The sequence below is a fragment of the Macaca nemestrina genome, chromosome 13 (genome assembly GCF_043159975.1).
Source record: "Macaca nemestrina isolate mMacNem1 chromosome 13, mMacNem.hap1, whole genome shotgun sequence".
NCBI classification, from domain to species: Eukaryota; Metazoa; Chordata; class Mammalia; order Primates; family Cercopithecidae; genus Macaca; species Macaca nemestrina.
In genome coordinates this window covers 56,696,130-56,721,726 of record NC_092137.1, presented here as the reverse complement: position 1 = coordinate 56,721,726, position 25,597 = coordinate 56,696,130, and the positions used below count along the sequence as shown (strand labels likewise).

At 35.0% G+C, this 25,597-nt stretch overlaps 1 protein-coding gene across 8 annotated transcripts in view; it reads right to left on the bottom strand.

The window, feature by feature from the left end:
- Positions 1-3,400: 3,400 nt before the first annotated feature.
- Positions 3,401-25,597, bottom strand: part of LOC105465066 (coiled-coil domain containing 85A) — a 197,603-nt gene continuing 175,406 nt past the window's right edge. For 2 of the 8 annotated variants that reach the window (XM_024787773.2, XM_024787774.2), the window contains one exon: positions 3,401-5,318. In XM_024787773.2, coding sequence (XP_024643541.2) covers positions 5,229-5,318 — 90 coding nt within the window. In that variant the 3' untranslated portion in view covers positions 3,401-5,228. Of the gene's footprint in view, positions 5,319-9,691; positions 9,791-13,741; positions 13,862-17,197; positions 17,333-25,597 lie in introns of all 8 variants that reach the window. The other 6 variants (XM_024787769.2, XM_024787770.2, XM_011713294.3 and 3 more) reach the window with 6 other exon arrangements.

Genomic DNA, 25,597 nt, shown 5'->3' with positions numbered 1-25,597 from the left:
TACACACACACACATATACACATATATATACATATACATATATACACACACACACATATATACACACACACATGTATATACGTGTGTGTGTATATATATATATCCTGAGTTACTTCACTTAGAATTATGGTCTCCAACTCCATCCAGGTTGCTGCAAATGCCATTATTTCATTCCTTTTTATGGCTAAGTAGTACTCCATGGTGTGTTTGTATACGCAAAGAGGGGAGGGCAGAAGCAGCTTTCCAATTGGACATGCCCACCAGTCTGCCATGTAAACTTATCATTGCCGTGGCAACACCTGAGAGTCACTGCCTCTTTCCATGATAATGACCAATGACCCAAATATACCCAATGACCCATGTATACATGCACATACCATGGAATACTACTTAGCCATAAATATGAATGAAATAATGGCATTTGCAGCAACCTGGATGGAGTTGGAGACCATAATTCTAGGTGAAGTAATTCAGGAATGGAAAACCAAACATTCTGTGTTCTCATACATAAGTGGGTGCTAAGCTATGAGGAACCCAAAGACATAAGAATGATATAATGGACTTTGGGGATTTGGGGGGAAAGTGGGAGAAGGGGATGAGGGATAAAAGATTACACATTGGGTACAGTGTACACTGCTCGGGTGATAGGTGCACCAAAATCTTAGAAATCACACCTATAGAACTTAGTCATGTAACCGAACACCACTTATTCCCCAAAAGCTATTGAAATGAAATAAATAAACAAAATAGGTCAATTAAAAAACAACTAGGAAATAAAAAGAGAGAACGATGAAGAGCAAAGGTAGAGAGTGAGAGAAAGCACTGTGGAAACTTACAAATGCAGACTCTATATCCCTTCATTGTCAGACTTTTAAAAATCTTCTGCTGAATTCTAGCAAAATGAATCTATTTTTATTGCTCTCTTCTTGAAACAAGGAGAGAGCAGTTAAATGCAGGAATCAAAATGCCTAGCTATTGTCAGTTACCCCAGGATACCACACAATGCATGTATCCAATTCCTCCTTGTTTGGAGCACCCTTGTAGCCATCTTCCTTTTTCAACAATACCCTTCGTCATGTACTTTAAATTATTGATTCATTCTTCATTCAGATAGTTTGTCTCCCTTCTTTCCAAAATTCATCATAACTGCTGGCCCATGGAGCACATTATTTCTTATGGTCTAGTGGGGTTATGCATTTATTTATCAAAATACTGTTTAAATCATTTTTAAGGTTTGAGGCAAGAAAAGGAAGCTGCAGCAGGTACTCATCCTGCCGTTTTGAAATGAAAGTTTTTTTCTTGTTTACTCGGTGAGATGAAAAACAAATACAGAATCAAATAGTTGTAGAGATTTTGTTGTAAAACCTACTGTTCATATGTGAGTATCAGACCAATGTCCTTTATTTCCCCTCCATTCACACAATCATCATCTGTGATTAGCCAGAAAAGAGCCTATGGTAGCCTGAATGATGTAAAAAGGACACAACTTCACAGTATTTAACTGCACAGCTAGAATTACTTTATCTGGTAGTGACAGACCTTCAGCACTTATGTGATTTTTCTCTTCCAGTCTAATAGTACAAATTGCAACAGACCATGGGGTCTGGGATCCTATGTCTTTGACATAGGCTCAATGGTCTATCAAGACCATTGAATTTTAAAATAAAGGCAGCGATAAAAACCTTACAACAACTCAGCAATATAGATGTTAGCTCCATACAGCATGTGAGGAAATAGTCTCAGTGAAGTTAAATTGCTCAAACTCACAAAGCTAATTATAAAGTCAAATGCTGAACTTGCTGGCCCAAATTCTGCCTCTCTGAAGTCAAATGTTCTTTATTGAATGCTGCACTTAATACAGCATACTTTAAGATAGCTCCAGCCTAATGTGATGGCTCTTCTATAACTTCTACTGTATTCACTCTATAATTCCCGCCAAAAAAAGTCTTCACCTTGAGAGGTTGAACCGTATGAAATTACTGTTTTAATAATCCAAAAGTGGTCAAATATTGGCAATTTCCTATGGTTCAACCTACTATACTGTCTGTAATTGTGTAACAGGGTTGATAATTTTTAGTCTTTAGAAGGAAAAGAATTAAAAATGTATATTAGCATATGAATTCCTCATAGCAGTGCCTTGAGCTTTGTTGGGCATCTACCTTGATAAGCCAGCTTGAGGTAGGCAGATCCTTTCCAGGAATAGATTCCAACCAAGGTTTCTACTGGGGAAATCAGGTTGCCCCTGTTATAGAGGTGGTATGAGGCAACAAGAATCTTACTACAGAGTGTGAACTCTGGAAATTAGTGGAAATCATTTGGATATTGCTTACTCAGATCAAGAAACTGGATGTTTGAGGCAATCCTATCTCGATCTCAAGGATCAAAAAGCTCCAGCTAGCATCCCAGATACTACTCTTACATGTATTTCTTGAGAGTAGTCCGCCCTATGAGTCAGGAACCAAAGCTGTGTTTACTCACATGGCAGTGATAGGCATTCATTAAATATTCGTTGACCTAAGGAACAATCATCCCAATTAGACTGTCGTTATTTTACTGGATATTACATAAGATGATCTGAATTCCCTACAGTGCCTTAAGCACGAGTTTGAAACTTGAAAGGCATGCATTTAAAAGCTCAGATTCGGATTGTCAGTCTAGCAGCTTCAAGGCTGGTAAAAATATTCTGCCAAGATAGATACATTAACCTTTGTCCCAGAGAAGATAAGATCATAAACTAATAACCTGGTCACATAAGAGAATGGTGCCACTCATTTTGATTGATAAAGGTATTAGGTAATAGCAAGATTCAGGCACTTAGTTGTCCATCTTCTCTGTCATTTAAAGTTGAGGCTAATACTAAGTGTAGAAAGCCTTATTCCACAATCTAACTAGTGACATCCAAGAAGTATGTGTGTTCTCTGAGCACACTTGTGTGTGTTTTCCTATTGATCTCTTAGTCACATGTATCTATTATGCCTTTCCCAATAATGTATAAGTTTCTTAAAGAGGCCAAGTTTTCCATTTATTTGGTACTTCCCCTCCAAAATATTTCCTCCTGATGACTAATGTTTTAAAAATAAGTAGATAATAATGAAGTTTAATTTTAATCTATATAAATTAACAGACTAAGAGGATTTTATAACAGAAACATTTTTAAATATTTTTAAATATCATTTGAAAGCTTTAACTCCATTATAATGGAGAATGGTGCAAGTTGAGGAATATCTGAATATTTAATCCCTCATTATGAGCATATTTTAAAACATGCCTTTGGTTTATGTTTAAGATAATGAATCATCTGTATTACTATTATTACTACCATCATACAGGAGCATTAGGACATGTAATGACTATTACAAATGGACTTAATTTAGGAAAGACATTTTGAAAAAGACAAAAACACTGTGAGATTAAATAATTTATTACCATTGCTAAGATGAACACATATACTTAATACTCAATTTTATGCAGAACTTTAAAAAAATAGTTTTAATACAGTATCAAAATTTACACAACTTTATTTTGTCAAAAGACCAGTGTCCCTTGTATTAGCTTCTGCAGGCTCTGCTGCAGGCACAAAAGCTTATTTTAAATGTCTTCAGAGTATAGGAATACAACAATTTAAGGATGAAAGCTTTCCTAGGAAAGACGGTGTAAATATAGCAAGCAATTTTCTTTTATAGAGTAATAACATTTTAAAATATAACATTTTTAAAGGGAAGCTTAAATTGTAACCCAATTATGATAATTAGAGAGATAATTCTATACTAAATTAATACATAAATATTTTCTGAAAATAGAGGGATGATTTTTCATCACAGTTAACATTTTTGAAAGTATAACAAAATTCCTTCACAGTCTCCTACTAGTGACAATTAACTCATTGTGTAATGAGCCCATCTAAAACAACAACAGAGAATATCTGCTATGAATCAAATCTCAGAAATGTAGAACCTATCCCAAAACTGGGAATTGTTGCATTTCTACTTTTATAATCTTAAACTACCATAAAAACGTAGCATTCGGTCACAGGCCTCTTGCACATTCATACAAGAAACTATCATTGCATTTGGATAAACACAAAATACCTATCATAGCATTTCCAGTACACACATTCTAATATTATATATATGTATATGTATACCAAAAATAAGAAATAAACTAAGCAAAGCTAGCACACCTCTTTTTCAAACCTCAGGCAATCTGAACAAGAGCTTTTAGCCTCAATAATGAAGGACATGCGTCAGTTTCATAAAATGTTAGATTGCTGCAGTAGGCAAAGAAAGCTTTTTTCATAAATGCAGTGCAATATTTTAAAGTTTACATAAAGTTTATTAAATATACAGCATGTCTAGAAACTAAATTATAGAAATTGACATCTCACAGCTCGAAACACTTAGAAAAATTATGTTTGCTAGTTTTTAGTTGAAATTGTTAATATGAACATCAATGGATCCACTGAATGAATATGAAGGCTTGTATGCCCCAAGATGTGTCTTTATGAGAAACTCATTAAGATGAAAAGAAAAAGATATATTTATATTGATCAATTGAAGTCAATGGTACTCTCTGATAAGCACTCTACAAAGTCTTGCTACCCTTCTAGCTGGTAGGGAGAATTTACGTGGTATTTTTTAGCACCTCAGAAGTCAACACCAAACTCCAAAAACTTAATCTTATCTTGCATCCAAATTAATTATGAATCCGGAATTAGTAGTTTGTTGGTTGACTGAATTATAAGAGGTAGATGCCCAACTCTCAAACTTGGGAAGCTGGAAAATACCTCTTCATATCTTCAATATGACATGGTAGAAAACTCCCACCATTATGTGCAAGGAGTCAACTCTATTCAGAACACTGAGGCTCCACTGGACTCTTAAAACTATGCAGATTTCCCAATTACGATATTATATCTGGGGATAAAAACACTTAGTTCTAATGAAAACACTGGTACCAAAATGGTGATTTTCAAAGCTACTCTTTTTGAGATTTTCAAAGCTATCTTGTTTGAGATTGACTGTTGTGGACATTGAGGTGAGATACACAGAATATCAGCTTGAGGGGAGAAGTTGTACTACAGGTTTTAGAGGGGAGATATGTGCAATGTACAATCACTCCATGTTATTCCATGAGTCCAGGTTTGTGGAAACCCACTGTTTCCTTTTTCTTCTTCTTGTCCTCTATCTCTTTCTGGCAGTGGTGATCTCCTGTTTGAAAAAGAGCGCATCTCACATTGGTCCTTTGTACTGGTTTCCTGACAAATGTTGCCTAATTCCAGGACACGAACCTGCAGCATCTCCAAGTTTCCTCCACACAACCTTCAAAAAAAAAGAAGATGAAGTGAGTATCTTACTTTTCCTCTTCCACAAGGAGATTTGCGTTTCTTAAGGGTAAATTAAGAGAGGAGCAAAGATGAAGTAAAGACAAGAGACAAAATATCCACATGAATGAGTTCAAATACAAAATAAAATGTGATGACAAGCTTCTTAAAACAAAAGAACTACTTAGTAGTTGGGACTACTAAACCTTGTTAGTAACCAGGGTCAAAATTTTAAAATGATATATTAACTTACTGTAGTTACATAAGTGGTCCCCAACTCTGACTGCACACTAAGCACTTGAGGAGCTCCTTAAACAGTAATCCCCATCCTCGAAGATTCTGATTTCACTGGCAGAAGTGAGGCATGGACGACTGCGCTTTTTAAAAAAGCCCTAAAAGTAATTCTAATGTGTAGCCAGAATTAAGAACACCTTAGCAAGATCATCCTGGTTCCTATATTATACACCCATAACAAAGGATATCAGTATTTAATGAGCTGAGGAAAATGAAGGCGCTTTTGTTATTGAGCTATTTAAGTCCTAAGGTGGTAGTCTTAGGGCCACTAGTAAATTTCTCTGGCTTTTTCTACAGAGTGGGGTCATCAGTTGTCACAAATCTTAGCTACCAAGCAATATGATCTCTCGGATTTCCAAAACAGAAAGCATCCAAATGTAGGAAGATGATAAGAATAAATTCAAAATCACTGAAAGAGATACAATTACAATATGTTAGAAGCTGGGCCACACAGAGAAACAGAAGGTGAGACCAAGAATAATGTAAGCATAAATGTAAAACTACTGAATTTGCCAATAATGTATCAATACACTAACATTGATTGGAATACACACACATGCACATGCATGTATGTGCACATGCACAGTAACAGCCATACCCTCCCAGACTATTTCACGCAAGGGATTATGGTCAGATTGATTGATTGCACAAAACTTTACAATACTCTAACATTAACATAAAACTAGTTTGTTCATTAATTATTCACAACTGTTCCTTTTGTTTGGTTTTGTTTTTGCTTTTAAATAGAAGTGGATACTACAGGGAAACCCAATATCATTAACAGTAATACACAATATAGGGTTCTGTTTACCTTCATTTCCAAGCCAAAGAAACTATTAATCTCAATATTTCAGCATATACCAATACATGGGATAAATATCTTGTTGTACTCAAAAGGAGCTGAAGTTAGGGTTCTTAAATATCTGGAAAGGAATTATTAATACATAGCAATGGATGGCTCAAGCTATACACAAGAGGGTTAGGAAAGTCTCATTTCTTAATAAATTGACACGAGACAAACACTGAATCAAGGAGCCAAAGGATGCTATGGACTTTCCTTTTCTAGCCCTTAAATATAATTACATCTATCCAGAATGCTTTGAATGTGTGGTTTAGAAGCAGAGGGTAGACTTAAGGACCTTACAAGGATAACAGACACCAGCACCAGATGATTACAACTCAAAAGTGCAACTCCTCTTCAAATACTGAAATGTAGAATGCAATGAGCTTACCCCAGATATAACTATGTGGTGAAAGGAAACTCTTAAAGAAGGCAGGACTTTGAAATAAACCAACAATACTAAGGTTGACACGGGAGTAGTGACTTATTAACTAAAAAAGGCATAACAGGTGTGTGTTTGAGACTGTGACTGAGATGACCAATCAAGTATTTCAATTGTCCTCAGGGAATTTACAAGAGCCAGACAGACAAACCTAAAATAAAACAACTACTACAAAAAGACAGATTTACTATTTCTTAGGGGGCAGTATATTAATTTCTGTAGCACAGTTTGGGAAGAGAATAGCTAACTACATACTAACCCACATAAGGTAATATGAATAATAATCTTTTTGCTGTGTAGATGTCAACAACATCTTATCTCTAGGAGCAATACTAGAAACAACAGCAAAACTTCTATCAAGTTCTATCTGAGTCTTATAACCCATCTCATATTATGAGAAAGCTTTATTTTTCTGTGACATTATTATAAAGGCATATAATTTCTCTACTAGAAACCAAGCCTTCATAATTTTCACTAGTTTCACAATTTATCCATGCAACTGCTTTACAAGCTGCATTTTTCTTTATTCTGTGGCATTTACTATGTGTTTTTGATCATATAATTAATAATGGTGACAATAAAATTTTTTGATTGTTTCCAAATATATAAAATTGCTTAAGAATCAGATTTGGGTTTGTTTGCATTTTTTCCTCAAATTCTGGGGATCGAAGACAAAAGTAGACAGAAAGCACACTCCTAGAGAACTTTTAAAGGTAAACAAGGAGGGCAAGCTTTTGGCTTTCTGAAAGTATCTTACATAGTAAAAAATAAAAATAATACTGTATGGTGCCTTTCAATTCATTTTTGAAAATGCAGGCAAACAAAAAGATCAACATAAAACTAATCAAAATCCAATCCAGTAATGGGTCTCTATTGAGACTAAGATACGAATTTTCTAATGTCCAGAAACTGAAAGGAAGGAAAGGAAAGGGAAAGAAACAATCCTGGAATTTTTTGCAGAAATTCTGGCATTAAGCACCATGGAGATGGCCCCCTCTGTAAGATACGTGCTTTTCACTTTTCGTTCCTCAGGAAAGGTCCTCAAAGGAAATCTTGGTGTACTCCTGACTTCACTATTCATTAGAAAATAGTTTGAGCAAGTAACTTAATTTCTGGATCTTAGTTTCTTCAAATACAGAATTAGAGTGTTTGGGTTCTTACCCAGGGGTTCATATCTGAATCGCCTGAGGTCTGATGTTAAACTCAGAGATCTGAATTATGAAGGCGGTCCATATACTATTCTTTGGACAAACACTGGAGAATGACCTCTATGGCCCCTTCTAGTTCAACAGTTTTGAACCTATTGTCTGAACTTTCTCTCTCATTCCACAGTCAATAGATGAGAAGTAACAGGCATTCCTAGGTATGTGGCTTGCTTTTTAAAATTTATCTGCGGGAAATATTCAAACTGAAAATCTTAAGCACAGGTTGAAAACCTACAGAAGGTGAATGGTGGTGCATTTAGGAAAGATGACATCTACAACTAGTGACCTTTTGAAAACAGACAATAGATATGCAGGAAAGAAAAACAAATAACGTAGGAAGAGTTGGAAGAGAAAAATCGGCCACAACACAGGCAAGCAAGAGACTACAAATCTCATTCTAGCACATAAAAAATGCCCAGGGAACTTATGTAACATTTACTGGATTCCAGAAACATCTCGAGGAGGTAGATGAGTAAGTGTCTGAGAAAATCTGGTCCTAATAGATTTAAAGCTGAAGGGTATTTCTAAGCAATTTCACATCCTGATAGGATAGAGAAAAGAATATGAGGATAAAAGTATAATGTAAAGCCAATTAAAATCAGTGTTTAACATGATCAGTGCTTAACCATGATTTCTTGCTTCCTCTACAATATTCCATTTAGCTATTTAAAACTTCACAAAGTATATTATTGATTAAATGATACATCCCATGTATATTACTCAAAAAATTAAAATTTTGTCAGGGATTAATAGTAAAATCCAAGCCATATTAATGATTGCATTGAATATGCATCATGAAAATAACATCTTTTTTTTTTCCTGTGGTCTCTGACTTCATAGATAGATTTCTATTTGTCTATCCTCTTTTTTCTTTTCTGAGACAGGGTCTCATTCTATTGCCCAGGCTGGAGTGGAGTGGTATGACCATAGCTCATTGCAGCCTCAAACTCCTGGGCTAAAGCATTTTTCCCTCTTCAGCTTCCCAAAGTGCTGGGATTATAGGTGACAGCCACTGTGCCTCACCTAACTATCTTTTAGGTTCTTATCTGTTTTTCTTACCTTACTATATTCTGAGTTTGAGTCAACAACTGAAAGCTAAAGATAATACTTTGCATGACATGAAACACACATATATGATATATGAAGAACTAAGCAAAATTACCTAGTAAGGTGGCAATTTTTTCCAAGAATAGTTACAAGTAAATCTAAAGGTGGCTGTATTTTCTTTATCATAGGTTTTTAAACACTGATCTTTAACAAACTTCTTAGAAGTATAAAATAGAAACCCATTTATTTTTATCAAAATTAGAAACATATTTTAGACAGTAAATTTAGTATTTAGAAATGTTTGTAGAGTCTTCTGGAATACAGAATTGGCTGATCATCTCTTAATTGAATATTTTGTAACATGATTGTGTTAATAAAACTACAATAAAATATACTGAATATAAAACCAAGGGAAATTTGTTTTATTTTCATATAAAAATGTAAAGGCATTTGGTTAGCATTTTAAAAATATTCATAAAACAATAGCTAAGCTACGATGTGGCTTTCAACACAGAATACACAATAAAGCACATTAAACTTACATTGCACATTTCTCTGACTATAGCTTTTTCTGTCTCACTAAGGTCATGTTCATACTCTTTACCCTGTTGACGATCTATAGTTTCCTGAACATCCAAGACCTGGATTTGTTGAAAAAGAAAAGCAAATTTCACATGGAAAAAAGCTTGTTAGTTATGATAAAACCATCAAGGAGCTCCACTTTGTAAAACCTTTAGTTTTCTCCATGTCTACATATCAGAGTGGATTAGTATATGGCAACATATTTTTTAAGTAGCTGATTGTTCTGAAATCTATTTGAAATTATTCTATTTGATTTTCAAATGGCCATTAAAAGCTATCCACTGCATCACTAATAATCAATGGAATTCATTAATGTCTAAAATAAGCATATGCATTTACTTTGGTCATTAAGATAACTTCACTGTGTCAACCATTTGGATATAGTCAATAACTCTTGCTCCACTGGAATGATGACCAATATAATTAACTATGTGCCAAATGGTCCAAATGATATGTAGACATGGCCTGCATAAAAGATGACTAAAAAAGGTGATAGCGACAGGTGAAACTGGTCAAAACCCAGGAATATGCACATAAGAACTACTGACCTTGCAGTTCTTGCCTGGACATGTTCCCAGTGCCTGAGAAAAGGCATGTGGAGGTGGCTCTTTGATAGTATCAAAGAGAAGTACTGGCTCCTTATAGTGAAAATATTTGAACAACACTTTAAATATTTTTCATGAAAGCAAAATGTCTTGGAATAAAATGCCTTTTAAACAATTTTAGAGCCCTATGTTTCCACTTCTCTAAATTAGTCCTAAATAGGTTGAAAATAATATTCCTTTAAAAATATCTAAAGTTTTCTTGTGGGTACTTTTTATACTATAAAAGGAGAAAACAACTTTGGCTTTCTGTGTTGTTTTTATCTATATCAGTTTATAAATCAAAGTGCTGAAGTAATACAAAAAACTAATGCTCTTCCTAGAATTTCCCACAGAATCCACACCAACTGCAACACTGCTAAGCTACTTGATTCTACTGTCATCATGGTCAATGCTGATGGTCAAATCTAAAGATGCTACCTGAGAATTTACACCAAGTGAGCCAAACTAAATGACTTAAGCATGAAGTGGGACCTTCAGGTCAAGTTCATAGACACTATCTGAATCGAAATAGAGTTCAATCCTCTAATAATTAATCTAATGACAAACTACTCTCATTAATTTGAAACTTCTAGCCATTATTATTATAAAAATGCCACTTCTGAGCCCTGATATCTCAGATTACAGTTAATTTACCTTCTTTACATATTTAGAGAAAATCACTGACTGTTCTCGGTGAATATTCATAGAAAACATAAAGAGCTCCTTGAGCAAGCTCATTTACCTACAAATTTGATTTGTAATGCACCTTAGAGAAGTGTACTTCAAATCAGTTAATTTTTACTAAATGAAGTAAAGTTCCAATGAATAGTTATCATAAATTTTAAAACAAGAAAAATATAGTGTTATTACAAATGTACTAATTTCTTACAGTGATTTACATTTCCCCACAAACCATGACCATAGATTTTATAAAGCCTAGCATTTTCTATAAGATCTGTCAGAAAGTGAGAAACTGAGCCACTGTACTAATTATTCTTTTCAGAATAGACAAATCTCATGAAATAAATCAGCTCTAGATAGTTGGCTCTCAAAAACAAAACATGTCAAGTGGCCACAATTTCTTTTTCTTATATTGAAATCTTTTTAAGATGCATTTCCCAAAAATGATGTTTGTATATATTTCTGTGTCCTAACACAGTTAACTCATGGAAGCAAACACATTTGATATTCAAGGGCCCCAGTTTTCTAATAAAGATGTTTTAGTTGCTCAGTATCACTTATCTGCCAACCAACGACATTTCGTTGAGATATATATATATATATATCAAGAGAGGGAGATAAATATACATATATCAAAATATATATAAATACATATATCAAAATATATATGTAAATATATATCAAATATATAAATATATCTCTCTCAAAATATATACATAAATATATATATCTCTCTTTATATATATGTATATATTTTGTTTGTTTGAGAAGGAGTCTCGCACTGTCACTCAGGCTGGAGTGCAGTGGCACAATCTTGGCTCACTGCAACCTCTACCTCCCAGATTCAAGCAATTCTCCTGCCTCAGCCTCCCAAGTAGCTGGGATTACAGGCGCCCACCACCACGCCCGGCTAATTTTTTGTATTTTTAGTAGAGACGGGGTTTCACTATGTTGGCCAGGCTGGTCTCGAACTCCTGACCTCATGATCCACCCACCTCAGCCTCCCAGAGATAAAATTGTATAAATTAGAACTAAATTCAGAGAAAACTGAGGAGCTCTTCCTTGCCCTCCCCTTCCTTTTAGGCCACACTAACAGCTGCATTGAGAAATCTGGAAAAGATTTCAGGGTGACTCACTATGCTGCTCTGATTCAAATAACAATTGCCATTTAATAAGGCAACAGGCTGAAATGGCTTTCAAACAGTTTGAATAGGAGGAGAAGCTGCTGCTGTTGGAGTGTGTGCAGATGCTATAACACTACAAGATAGAAGCCAATCTCTGGTCCATTTTCTACTTCTAAAAGGCTTTTCAGATAGCTAGTGCCTGATTCATGCTAAAGTTCATCCAAGTGCTGCCACAGAGAACAAGACTACTCAACAGTCCATAAACCAATACCCACCAGAGGCAAAGCAGTGCCCCCTCACACTGGCTGTGCCTTCCCAGGAATTCCTCTCAGTTGCTCACTTTGTGAATTATCCCAACAAAGACAGAAAATGCCAAGTGCATTGTCAATGGCCACTAGCATGGTTGCCCTACCTTCCCTCATCAATCATTAGTATATGTTTAGGAAAAGCAAATTCATTTTGTATAAGCTAAAGCAAAATATCCTGAAGGAGCAAAATCTTCTGCTAAAACTTAATCATCTCAAAATGAAATAAACATTCTGAAGTTCTCATCTATGTATTTGTTTTGTGCAAGCCACAGAAAGTGTGGCTCACTCCAAAAGAGGAGTGCATCTTCAGGCTGATGATAAATCATTTTGAAATTGAAACAGTTTTAAGAAGAGCTGTGAAACTCGTGTGGTAAAAGCAGAATGGAAGCACTCTACCTGTTTTATGGGTCAGAAACGTTTGATCAAAGCTACATGTTAGAAATTATAGATAGATTTGTTAGACAGTGTTTCATATTCTGAAACTGATAAAATTTCAAGAAACCGTCTCAATTTTAATATGATTTTTATTGCCTGCGTTAGTTTCTTCTGAGATAGGTAAATATTTATATTGTTTATTGTTTATATTATTATATTGTTTATATTATTATATTGACTATTGTTGTACTTATGGTCCTGATTTTTCATTAATTTTACTTATTGGAAAGCTCATTATTGGTAAAGAAAATAGATGACAAATTTTAGGCAAATTTTTGTGAAATCACTGCAAAACGTGAAGAAAGACACAAAAGTAAAGTAGCTTTCTGAATAAGACCATATATCTATTTTCTATTATTCTATAATGGGGCATTAACTGGAGTTTGAGAATCTAATTTCTACTTAGAAGAGGAAAGACTAAGTTTTTATTTATTTCATTACTTTATTTAAGTTGTATAATGTACTTCAATTGCATCAAGAAAGAATAATGTGGTATCCTTCCATATTCTGACCAACTATTAACTCCCTATATTTGAAGACATCCATGCTACAAACATTGCACATAAAATACCTATCACAGTTTTTTACAAATATGGATATACATGCACAGACTTCAACTTCGATGCCGATAGATATGAATCACATTACTCAAAACAAAATGATAAAACTAGAGATTCAACCATAAGTACTCAAACTCATTGTCAGTTTAGAACAATTAAAATCATACTTCAAAAATTAAGATTTAAAAAGTTACACCATAAGGAGTCAAAAAATAAAATATCTATGGTTCAAGCAAGACTGTGAGGACTACTAGACTACAGCGAACAAGCCACAACACAACTGAAGCTCTGGATAAATGGTTGCACACGATTGGTTACCTTAAGAGAATGTACCACAGGTTCAGGCTGCTGGGAAGGTGTGGCATGTCCACTGAAGCTAGCTGCAGAGTTGGGTGAACTGTTACTCCCATCAGCCCCTGATGACAACCTAAAAGAACCCTTAGTAGAAAATCAACAACTTTGTTATTAAAACAAAAGTCGTTTATAACTACAAAAATGTCATTCAGTATTCAATTTCACTACTAAATGAGAATTAGCCATTTTGTTACTTTTTCCTAACCTATTCTACAATGCTATCAGTCTGTTCATTGGAACACACTTGCTGATTGACCAGCAAGAAAACATAATGAAGAGCCACCTCAATACATTGCCAGATGCCATCTCTGAAATGCCCCACCCCCAAGGAATGGCCCTTAAACATATTTCAAGAATGATTTTTGAAACTCAAAGATACTCAAGAGTAGGAAATTCATGAGTTACTCCATAGCTGAGTTAAACATGCTCACTCAGCAAGCCAAATGCCATATTCCATATGTCTCAGAATATGCAGACACATCACATTCTTGTGTTGGAGAAACTGTGTCTCTCACAAAACCTTTTTTTGAGGGAAAGACCTATAATAAAGCATTTTCAAAAAAGATTTATCCAAATTCAACATTTTCTTTAAAAACTGAAAATTGTCCTTTTCTGGTCTTTTTTAAAGATGAAAAACATAATAGATATAAATTACATATTTTTAGTTTAGTGGTTCTTCAACTTAATTGGTGAGAAACTAGAACCTCTACATGATTAATTTGACATGTGCAGGCCATATTCTTATGTACAAGAACTGGAAATTTCCCCTAAGGATCTGTACTTTTTCTAAAGGGTGCTTGGGGGAAGACTAATGGATCAGCAAAAAAAAAAAAAAAAAAAAAAAAGAGAGTATCAGTTATCTACTCTTCTAGAAAAAGCAGTCACATGGGAATTTTCCAAATCTATTTTTACATAGATAGATCATTATACTATTAGGGAATCTGAGATTTTAATTTCTGCCTATCAACCTATTTACAGAATTTTTCATGACTAATTGATAAGTAATTGCTCCACTCAAGATGATTCTATCAATCTAATACCCTGAAGAGGAGTCACTGAAGGTGTATCATGAGAATTCATAAAGAGAGAGACAATGGTAGTTTGGAACATTAATTTGCAGAATCTCTCCATCACCCAGGCTGGAGTGCAGTGGAACGATCATTGTTCACTGCAGCCTTCAACTCCTGGACTTAAGCAATCCTCCTACCTCAGCCTCCTGAGTATCTGGGACTACAGGCATGTGCCATTATGCCTAGTGACATTTTATCTTTTTCACAGAGACAGGGTCTCACTATGTTGCCCAGGTTGGTCTTGAACTCCTGACCTCAAGTGATCCTCCTGCCTCAGACTCCCAAAGTGCTAGGATTACAGGCGTGAGCAATTATGCTCAGCCAAGAGAATTTTTATGATGTACATTTTAGAAATAAGAGGAGAAATCTGCACCCAGCAATTATAGGTATGGATTACATGTAAACCATGCTTTATAGGGAAAGCTTATTATTATTAACTTAATGTTATTATTATTGCAGATTATTATTTTTGCAATTTGGAAGACTTTCTCCCTTTCTTTCTTGCTGTCATTTCTCCTATGTCCTCAAAGACTCCCCCTGCCAGCTCACTAGCCTACTGAGGCCACATTCTTTTCCCTGCTCAAAGAGTTCTACAATCCAGTCAGATCCTGCCCCCAGCCTCACTAGTCAACAAGGAGAGGAAGCAGTAGGATATGGCACTTAGGTGGTTTCTTCTGCTTCTGTCCTCCATTGCTACTAAAACTAAAATGTACAGCAGGTGATGAAACAGGATTGTCAATTAGAACAGCCCCAATCCCCTGTGGGAAAAGAAATTATAAAATTTATTTTCCTATATTTGCAACCCAGATCAAATCACACACAATAATGCCTAATACATCTAATGGAAGGGAAATTATCTGAAGTTTAAAGATGGTTAAGGGACACACCCTTCACCCACCCTTACATTTTGGACATCTTCTTCCTCTGTACTTTGGATTCTTTGGAATCAAATGGTTCCAAAACTCAGGAGTTACAAAAGGAAGCTCCTCTTTCCTGAGTAATGCTGGTCCTATACTCTTCTCTTTTCCTCCTGGTACCACTCTTATGAACAATTCCCAAAGATTTCTCAGGTTACACAGATTTCACTTCAAACCTCTTGTTTAGGACCCACCACTGCAGTGCCATATTTCCTCTGACTTAAAAGTCATATTTCCTCTAATTTAGAAGCCAATAAACCTTCCCACTCTGAGCTACCTCCTTCCTGTTTTTACTTTCAAATCCTTTTCTGCCCAGCCTTTCTGCTTCAAAGGTTCTCTTTCCAGACCTGGTAAAAAGATAAGCATATCAATAATACCATGCATGGGCCTCTATCGTTCAGGGCATTTGGGTTTAATAGAACTTCTAAAAATCAATGTAAACAACATCCTTAAACCAAATCATCTGAGCCATTTTCCATTGTTTACATGTAAACAAAGTCCTGTTGTGGCCATATCTATTCAAAATCACACATTTTTTTAAATGAAAGTAGTTTCCTTTAAAAAAAAGGGCGGGGGCTACAATAGTATCTTGCCTAGAGTATGGGGGGACGGAATTCATCATTTAGGGATGAAAGTTATACTTCAAACTAGCTTTGGGAGCCATGGACTACAAATCAACCAGAAAGATCAAGGCTTATATTTTATTTTGTTTTTGTGAAGCCATAAAGGTAACCAAATGCCTGGTGAAGTTTAGTTCCAACAGATGTTAAATAATGTTCTAGATTGCAATAACAGAATGAAGCACCTCATTCTATTGTATCTCATTTAGTACTATAAAATGTTAGTTTTCTATGCACTTAGTGGAATCAGACCAATATTGGGAGAATTATGAGGGTTCAATTTACATATACTCTCAGTTGACTAATATAATTTCACTGAACTATTTAAAAATATATGCTACTGAGCCAAACAGGGAATTTAAAAAGAGAAAAATCTTACTAAAACTGGAAATGTGATTTCCAGATTGAGTGGCTTGTTTTCAAGCTACATATGAACACACAGTGCATGCATCACCTCTGTCAGTAGACAATTTTAAAGGGCAAAGGAGTACTTTTCTGAGCTTGTCTAGAGGCATATGATTTTCAGGACCACTGACCTAAACTCCTTTCATCATGAAATGTCCAGGGTACCTTTGTTCTTCTCTCCTGCATGGGGTTGCTCCACTTTCACCCCCATATGTCGGGGGAAAAACAAGAAAATTGTTTAGGAGGTGAAAAATTCTACTCCCATCCTCCCTCCCCAGACTTAGACATACAACTTTCTTTCATGTGTATGAACTTGTTTTCTACCCCCCAGTATAACTTTTTCTCTAGCAACAGAAGTCATCTGGTTATGCACAAGCAAATGCATCCAGCTGACTCATCTTCACTCACCGGGAGAGTGGGCAGGCATCGTCCTATTCCTCGGCACCCTTGCCACCACTGCAAGACCCGCCGGGCTCTGGGCCCCCAGCCTTTCTCCATATTTGAGCTGTTTCTAGTTGGAGGTTGCCTTCTATTCTGGCTGGCCTTATATTTGGAACAATATGGTACAATCACTCAGAAAAATACTGTTTCCCAAGTCTCAAGAAAGCAGATAGAACATGAAGCTTAATGAGATGAACCACAATGACCACAATGGCAAGCTGTAACATGCACCTGTAGCTAGGGAAAAAATCAAAATAAAAACAATCTAAAGTCCTATATATTAGACCTAATCCTGATTTAAGTTTCTGGTAAACATATAACTACATTATCAATTCTATCAAAAAGTAGATGATAAAGTCAAAATTACAGAAAAAACTTGAAGGTACTTAAACAACTTTATTTTATGGGTTTTACCAGCATAAAATAATACTATGTCTTACCTGGATATTATATAGAAATAAACTACATAACTTCAGAACTTAACAAAAGTTATTTGAAATACAATTGGCAGCACTATGCCCTTTTGTTAAGAAGTGCAATTGGGGTATACATATTCAATAATACTCAGAAAACTGAAACTGCACCAAATTTTTAACAAAATTTCTGCATATTGAAGAGTATGTAATCAGCTAAGAGGTCATCACTGCATTAAAATAAGTATTTTACATAGAAAATCTACATAATTATCAAACTTTCTATTAATAAGTTAACTAAAATTTTTTTGTATTTATTAGAACTAGAGCCATCACATAATTGAAATGAAAAGAAAAAGGTCCTTAATTTTAGCTTTTTCCATCACCAAACTATATAATCCTATTAAATGATCAGAAACAAAATGAACTTATTGGAACATGATTTCCTCTCCTGCCAACTTTCACTAAGACCTATAACTAAGAATATTATGTCCCATGGAATAAGAAAATAATTTTAATAATTTTGGCACCATTTTGTGGATTTTAATTTTAATAATTTAAATTATTGTGCCTAAATGTTGAGGTTGACTTTAGAAGACTGAAAATAAGGACATAAAATTTTAGTTCTCATCAATTCATTTTTTTTTGAAGTTAGTGCTCTATATCTGAATAGTATTGGTCCAATTTTCACTCTTCTCTAACTTTTGGAGGTTGAAGAAAGAAAAGGCACAATGGTCTTAAGTGAAGTAAGAAAGAGAAGAAATAATGACCAGTAGTTGGTACTCACAAAACTCTTTTCTGAACCTATTAAATTGGCACCAGTTACCTATCAAATAATCACACATACTCTATTTCTCACATATAACAGAGGCAATTATATATCTGCACTTGGGTCATAATGTTAATTTCATCATAGCAACATTAATTTGAACATTGCTCTTTTGATAATTATTCCATGTGTAGCATCTTATTTGTTTCCATCATCAAAAGAATTATCTCCAAAAATTTATAATATGGTTCACAGCTTAATACTCACCTCCCACCCCAATCTGCATAGTTCTATTTCTCAGATGATCATTAATGAGTAATGCAAATTTTATAGTTATTTTTACAAGTAAGGAGATCTAGTATCTGAATTTGATTATTTCTGTAACATGCACCTCTCAGATCTTATCCTTTTTTGGATTTAACAACTGAGTAAAACATATAGGAATTCTACTTTCATTCTTTCTTAATGTATAGCAAGGCTAAATCCCAATGCCTCTCCATTGTAACAAAGTTTATCATCATACCCATGAAATCTAAGGTAGGATCTATGACCGCTTGGAAGCCAGCTGGCAAGAGCACCATTTAGCTGCTATGTCAAGAATTCACGATCATTTCCAACTTTCAGAAAGTAGATACTACATAAAACAATAGCTATACTTTAAGTATTGTAAAATGTTCCTTTAAAACACATTAAATATGTATTTTATAGTATTATTAATTTCATAACGGGGACAATAAACAGGGTCCAGATCTTTGTGGAAGAATAAACTGACGATATAACCATTTTAAAGGAAAAAGTACTCTTTTGGAACCAGGATTAATTAACTTTCTTCCCAGGTCGGCATATAGTTTTTTTTATGTAGGTATACAGAAAAATGTGTTCTGGGCCAGCCATCATCTTTGACTTAATAACTACATCAAAATGGTATTTATAGACTAATGAAGGCTTAGTGTTTCGCCAGGCCTACAATTGCCAAACATGGTGTTTTCTGAGGACGGATTCATAAAACATAAGAAGCCTTCAGTAATTCAGTCATTAAACTTGTTTCTGGCAACTTTGGGGCTCAAAAATGGTGGAACTCAGATTCCGGTCACTAATTGGAAGAACAATTCCAAACAGTGTTAAGACTGTCACTTCCTATTTTCTGAAGAATTCTGTTTTGCTTAGTTTTGTTTTCTGTAGTTTTCTAAACTTCCAAGTTTGTGAAAAAGAATTCCTGAGTGACCTTAACACTCACATTGTGTGGGAAGTAAATTATAGATTACTTACTCTGTGGTAAGTACTCATAGAAATCATAAAAGAATATGAAGAATTATGAATCACTGAGTCTCTTTAAGTTTCACTATGACTGTACTATAGTCAATAGTTTTTATTCCTTGAAAACTCTGGAAACTTCTATAGAGGTAATAGTGTAGGGTTTTTCAGAAAATGAAAATTTGTGAGGAGGAGGGAAAAGTGAAAATCAAGTACTGAAAGGAAGAAAAAGAGGGAAATCCAAACTGTACTTCTGACTCACCAGGCATCTCAGCAAACTTCAGACACACATAAATGTTCCTCTTGAACGATGAATAGAAAAAGTCCCCAAGAACTGTTTGTTGGAAACCTCAGTAATAAAGAAAGTATAAAGTGACCTATGTTTTAAGCTAAGAAGAAGAAGTCAGCCTGACTTGAAGACTTTTACCTTACTGACTTTGAAAGGCATAAAGATGGGCAAATGAATTCACATATGGGCATTTGCATGGGTTTAGTATGAGTCAGAACCTTTAGTCCTCAGGACTTTCAGGGTCAGATTCTGGTTAGTTCTTCAAACTTCAACAGGGTATAAAATTCTCTGTACTTAAACATGAAATCAACATGAAGTTTTCAACAACAACATCTGCAACATTTTCTCTTCAAACTATGACCATTCTAATAACAAATAGTTCTCATCTATTTATTTAAAGATGCACAAGGTTCTCTAAGGCACTATAGCTTATCTTTCCCTTATTGCTCACAATGAGTTATATATGGAAATGAAGGAAACAAAAACCAATTTTGCAAAAAAAAAGACCATTTAATTTTTTTACAGTCATGTTTCTTTTCTCAAATTTGCATGAATTAAGTGTTACTGTTCCTCATAGAAATAATAAAAAACACTAAGAAATGTCCAATATTATATGTTATCTAAAATACATGAATCACAAAATGATGATCACTCAGAATTTGATGTGTGATCTCTGCAATAGGGAAAATCACCTAAAAAATAAAGCTCCTAGAGAAATCCTTTAAATTGTTTTCACTAGTAATGAAGTCAAGGAAATTTTTTAATTTAATGAAAATGCTTCTTAAGAAAAAGTTTTGTTTGCATGCCAGAAAAATAGAAAACAAATATACTGGGTTTCTTATTGAACATATACATATACATATATGTACATATGTATGTGTATAAATAAAAATATATATGCACTATATAAATATTTCCAATTGACTAAAAATCACATTCAATAGAGTAATATTGTAGTGTTACATAAAATAGTTTCTCACTTTGATATAAATCAGATGTAATGCACTTATAACAAATTTGAGAGCCCAGCCCTCTCATTCACTATAGAAGGCCAACTATGGAAGCCTGAAGATTGATCAGCTAAAGTGGTTTCCTGTTACTTAAAGATGCTTAATTTTTTATAACTCCTGAACTTGGTTAAACTATCATACAATGCTTAATACCTCATCAGTGTGTATGCCTAGTTTAAGGGGGAGGATAAATTCAGTTTTCAGTTATTACAGGGCAAGGCAGATGCTTTGCTCAATCTAATCAGGGAAATAATATTTTGTTCAGTTTGGCCAATCTTCATTCTGACATATTGTAAAACTGTTCTAGCACATAAATAGAAGCTCTGATTGGAAGAGACTTTAAAGGTCACCTTAGCAAACCCTTTCCAAGAGATTCTTGTACATAGGCTTAGAAATGCTAAGATCCTCTTGCCTTACTCTAATGATAATATTTAGTTGGTTATGTCCAAAGAAAAGTGCATTTTTCATTTAAATTAACTAAAGAATCTATTCAATGCTGATTTAAAATAATAAGTAATTCCCTGGATGTATAGTCATTCATTTATTCACTTAATAAACATTAACTTAGTAACTATCAGAGGTGATATTGCATGCAATGGCATATAGATACCTATTCCAACAAATTGTTGTTGAAAGAGAAACACAGTGAGTTCAAATCATAGACTCCAGGGTCGCAGTGCCTGAGTTTAAATTCTTGATCTGACACGAGCTGCATGACTTTGGACAAGCTATATGACCTTTCCATGCCTTAGTTTCCTCATCTATAAAGTGTAAATAATAATGGTAAAATGGTACAGTCACTCTATGGGTTTGGAAACTTACATGGAAAGAGCTCTTAAAACAGTGTCTGGCCCACATAAGTGCTCTATCAGCATTTGCTGTCCTTATCATGAATGTTTTTGCTTTGCTTGTCAACATATTTTATAACTTGTCAATTTATGTCCACATGTTTATTATTGAGAGTGTCAGTTCTCAACAGGGGCTGGGGTGATTTGGCCCCCAAGAGAAAACATTTGGCAAAAATGCCTGCAGACATTTTTACTTGTCAAAACTATGCAGTTTCTACTGGCATTTAGTGGGTAGAGGCCAAGGATGTTGCTAAATATCTTAAAATGCACAGGACAGTCCCCTCACAAAGAAAGGATTGTCTAGCCCAAAATGTCACTATAGCTGAGGTTGAGAAACCCTGATTTAGAGAAAGAGAACTATGTTGGGAAACTGCAAAGCAAAATTTCTGGTGACAGCTCTATAGCAGATTTTGCATATGAGGACATGTTGCCCACAGGATTTGGAGCTTGAAAGGATTTAGAAGGAAACTCCTTAAGCTTCAGTGCTCAAGTGGTCTAAGTATAAAGGTGGCCACGTTTCCACCCCCAAATAAGAAATTACTCTAACAAAAGAAACAGAATTGAAAATACCCATATCATCCTACTGTAACAACACTAGCAGAAAGAGGATACGCTGTGGGCAGCCACAGGGCAGTGGTCCAAAGAAAAGAGTTCTTGAGATAGAGACATATAGTATGCTACAGTACCTAGAAAATCGTGACACCAATCCCACATAGAGAATACAATCGGCAGAAGGGGCTCTGTGGAAGTTATAGAAGATCATAAAGCTTCCTTAACAATTTGCTGGGCAAAGATTCTGCACTTAACTTGAAGCAGTCACATTAGGAAAGAATAAAATTGCCAGCAAATAGAAGTGGGGGCCTTGACACATGAAACATCTCAGTGCCAATGAGAGCATTATAAGATAATCGCAAAAGATTAAATAGATAAAAAGATAAAAGGGAGATTAAATTGTAAAAGATAAAAGAAATAAGAAAGAGAAATCTGGACCGGGGAGGCAACTACTCTCTTCATCACATGTGGTGAAGGATTGTAGCCTATGTACAGACTCCTCGGCGGGCAGAGGACTTCTTAAGGGCGTGTTTTTGACATAACAGCTCTCAATCATTAAGCTCCTACCACGTTAGGACTACCTTAAGTGCTGTCCATTAAAAGATTACTAAAATTGGCTAATCTGAGCTCCTAAAATGCTAGGTGAACATCCAAAATATAGAAATAACTCAAACATCTCAATAGCAAGGAAACAACCCAATTGAAAAATGATCAAAGGACCTGAATAGACATTTCTTTAAAAGAAGACATAAAAATAGCAAAGGGATATATGCAAAAATTCAGAAAATTCTCTAATCAAGAAAAAAATGCAAATTAAAACCACAATGAGGTATCATCACATGCCTTTTAAAATAACTATTATCAAAAAGACAAAAGATATCTTGGCAAGAATATGGAGAGAGGGGAACCCTTGCACACTGCTGGTGGGAATGTAAATAAGTATAGCTATTATGGAAAACAGTATGAAAACAGTTTTTCAAAAAATTACAAGTAGGACTACCATATGATTCAACAATCCCACTACTGGGTATACATTAACATTAAACAAAATCAGTGTGTCAAAGAGATCTCTGCACTCCCATGTTAAGTGCAGCATTAGTCATAACAGCCAAGATACGGAAACAACCTAAGTGTCTGTGAATGGATGAATAAAGAAAATGTGCTATCTATATATGACAGAATACTATTCAGCCTAAAAAACGAAGGAAATCCTGTCACTTGTCACAACATGGATGAACCTGGAGGACATTATGCTAAATGAAATAAGTCAGGCACAGAAAGATAAATATTGCATGATTGTACTCATATACGAAATCTAACAAAAGTTGATTTCTACTTAGAGAAAGGAGTTGGGAGGATTGGGAAGGAGAAGGAAATATCAAAGGATACAACATTTCAGTTAGACAGGAGGAATAATTTCAAGCGATCTACTGTACAGCAATGGTGACTATAGTTAATAATATATTGCATTCTTGAAAAATGCTAAGAAAGTGGATGTAAAGTGTTCTCACCCAAAAATAACTATGTGAAGTGATGTATACATTAATTAGCTGTATTAAGTCATTCCACAATGTGTATATACTTTAAAACACCATGTTGTACACAGTAAAGACATAATTTTATCTATCAATGTAAAGAAAGTTTTTTTAAAGATACTAACTGTGGGCCTGGTAATGTTTTCAGTAATTTATACCCCAGAGTGATTTTTCTTTCTTTGGGTCCCAGAAGTCTCCTTCTAGTCTATGCACTCATTCTTTAGCTCCTGGGTTGCAGAGAGATCCATATGATCCTAGGGAGGGTCAGGTTGGTTGGAATGGCTCAGCAGCCTTCAAAGGAATTGGATTAGAAGCATGTAAATATTAATAACTGATACAGATGAACTACTACACACCAGATTAACATCAGCTCTGTGCTCATTTGACCTTCTCCACTCTAGGTACATAACTGTGGCTGCAACCATTACATAAAATGTGGGTATCTATCCGAAAAAACAAATGAAAGTAATATTAATTCACACACCCCTCATTTATTATGCCAAATAATGGCTGAGAATGATGTCTGTGGAGTCACAGTGGATGTGGTAAGCAGCTTCAATTCAGAGAACCTAAAGTCTTAGGTTGCTGACATGTTCAGGAAAAGAAAACTAGTTCTATCTGCCTGCAGTTGAAGGATGTGAGCACAGGATGTGAGGCCCAGAGTAGCAAGAGCTGAGTATGGCATGACATGCAGGAGTTGCATGGGAAATCTCCCATGCCGTAAGAAGGATCTGAAATTTATTCTATGTGGAGCCACAGATGTAACAGGAACTGATTGGTGGTGGACAGATTGATCTGGTAGTAGTGTGGAGAATGATTTGGGAGGGGCCAGACTAGCTGAGAGGAAATCCCAACTAGGAGATCAACAAAGAATTTGAAGGGAAAAAATATTACTTATTGCCTACACTGCAAAATAGCAGAAGAAATTAAAAGGACAATATTGATGGATTAGAGGGCAAGACCCTATGAGCTTTAATGTCTATTTGAATGTAGGCAGCGAGGTTGAAGGAGTTATCCAGGATGACTATCAGCTTTCTGGTTAGGTACTAAACGGTCATGCTATTAACCAGGATAGAAAATACTGGGGGAAGTAATAGACCCAGCTCCTTCATCAGATTTTTAAAATCAAGATCAAAGAGGTGATTAATAATGCAAAGCCCTGAAGCATTCTTTGTCACAAATACCCTCCAAAAGGTTTTCTTCTGACATGTGAAATAAGAGAGTTTGCAAAACATTTAAATTTTAAATGATTTTAACTTCATCCAGTGCTCACTGCATCACTAATGAAAATATCTCTGCAAACAACAAAATGTTATTGGAAGAAAAAGAAAGTAATTTTGAAATACCTGTTCCTCCGGGTGAAACTTACAGATACAGAAATATAGTTCCCAGAAAAAATAAAATGAAATAAAAGTAATTACAGAAGGTTAGCAGGATGCCTTTTTACAAAAATTACAAAGGGCAAACCCCAGGAAGAAAAGAATTAATATCTTTTGAAAGGGCTAAGACAGCAAACACCTAGTGTCTCTGCAGCCAGAGTGACAGCAGACAAAGAATAACAATGAAGGCCTGGTTGAAAAAAAGAAAAAAGAGGCTGTTAAACAATACCTAGGAAACATAGGCAACTGCTTCTAGGCAATGAGTCTATGTGCTTAATACTTGACTTTTATTAACTATAGAACTCCCAGTGAGAAACA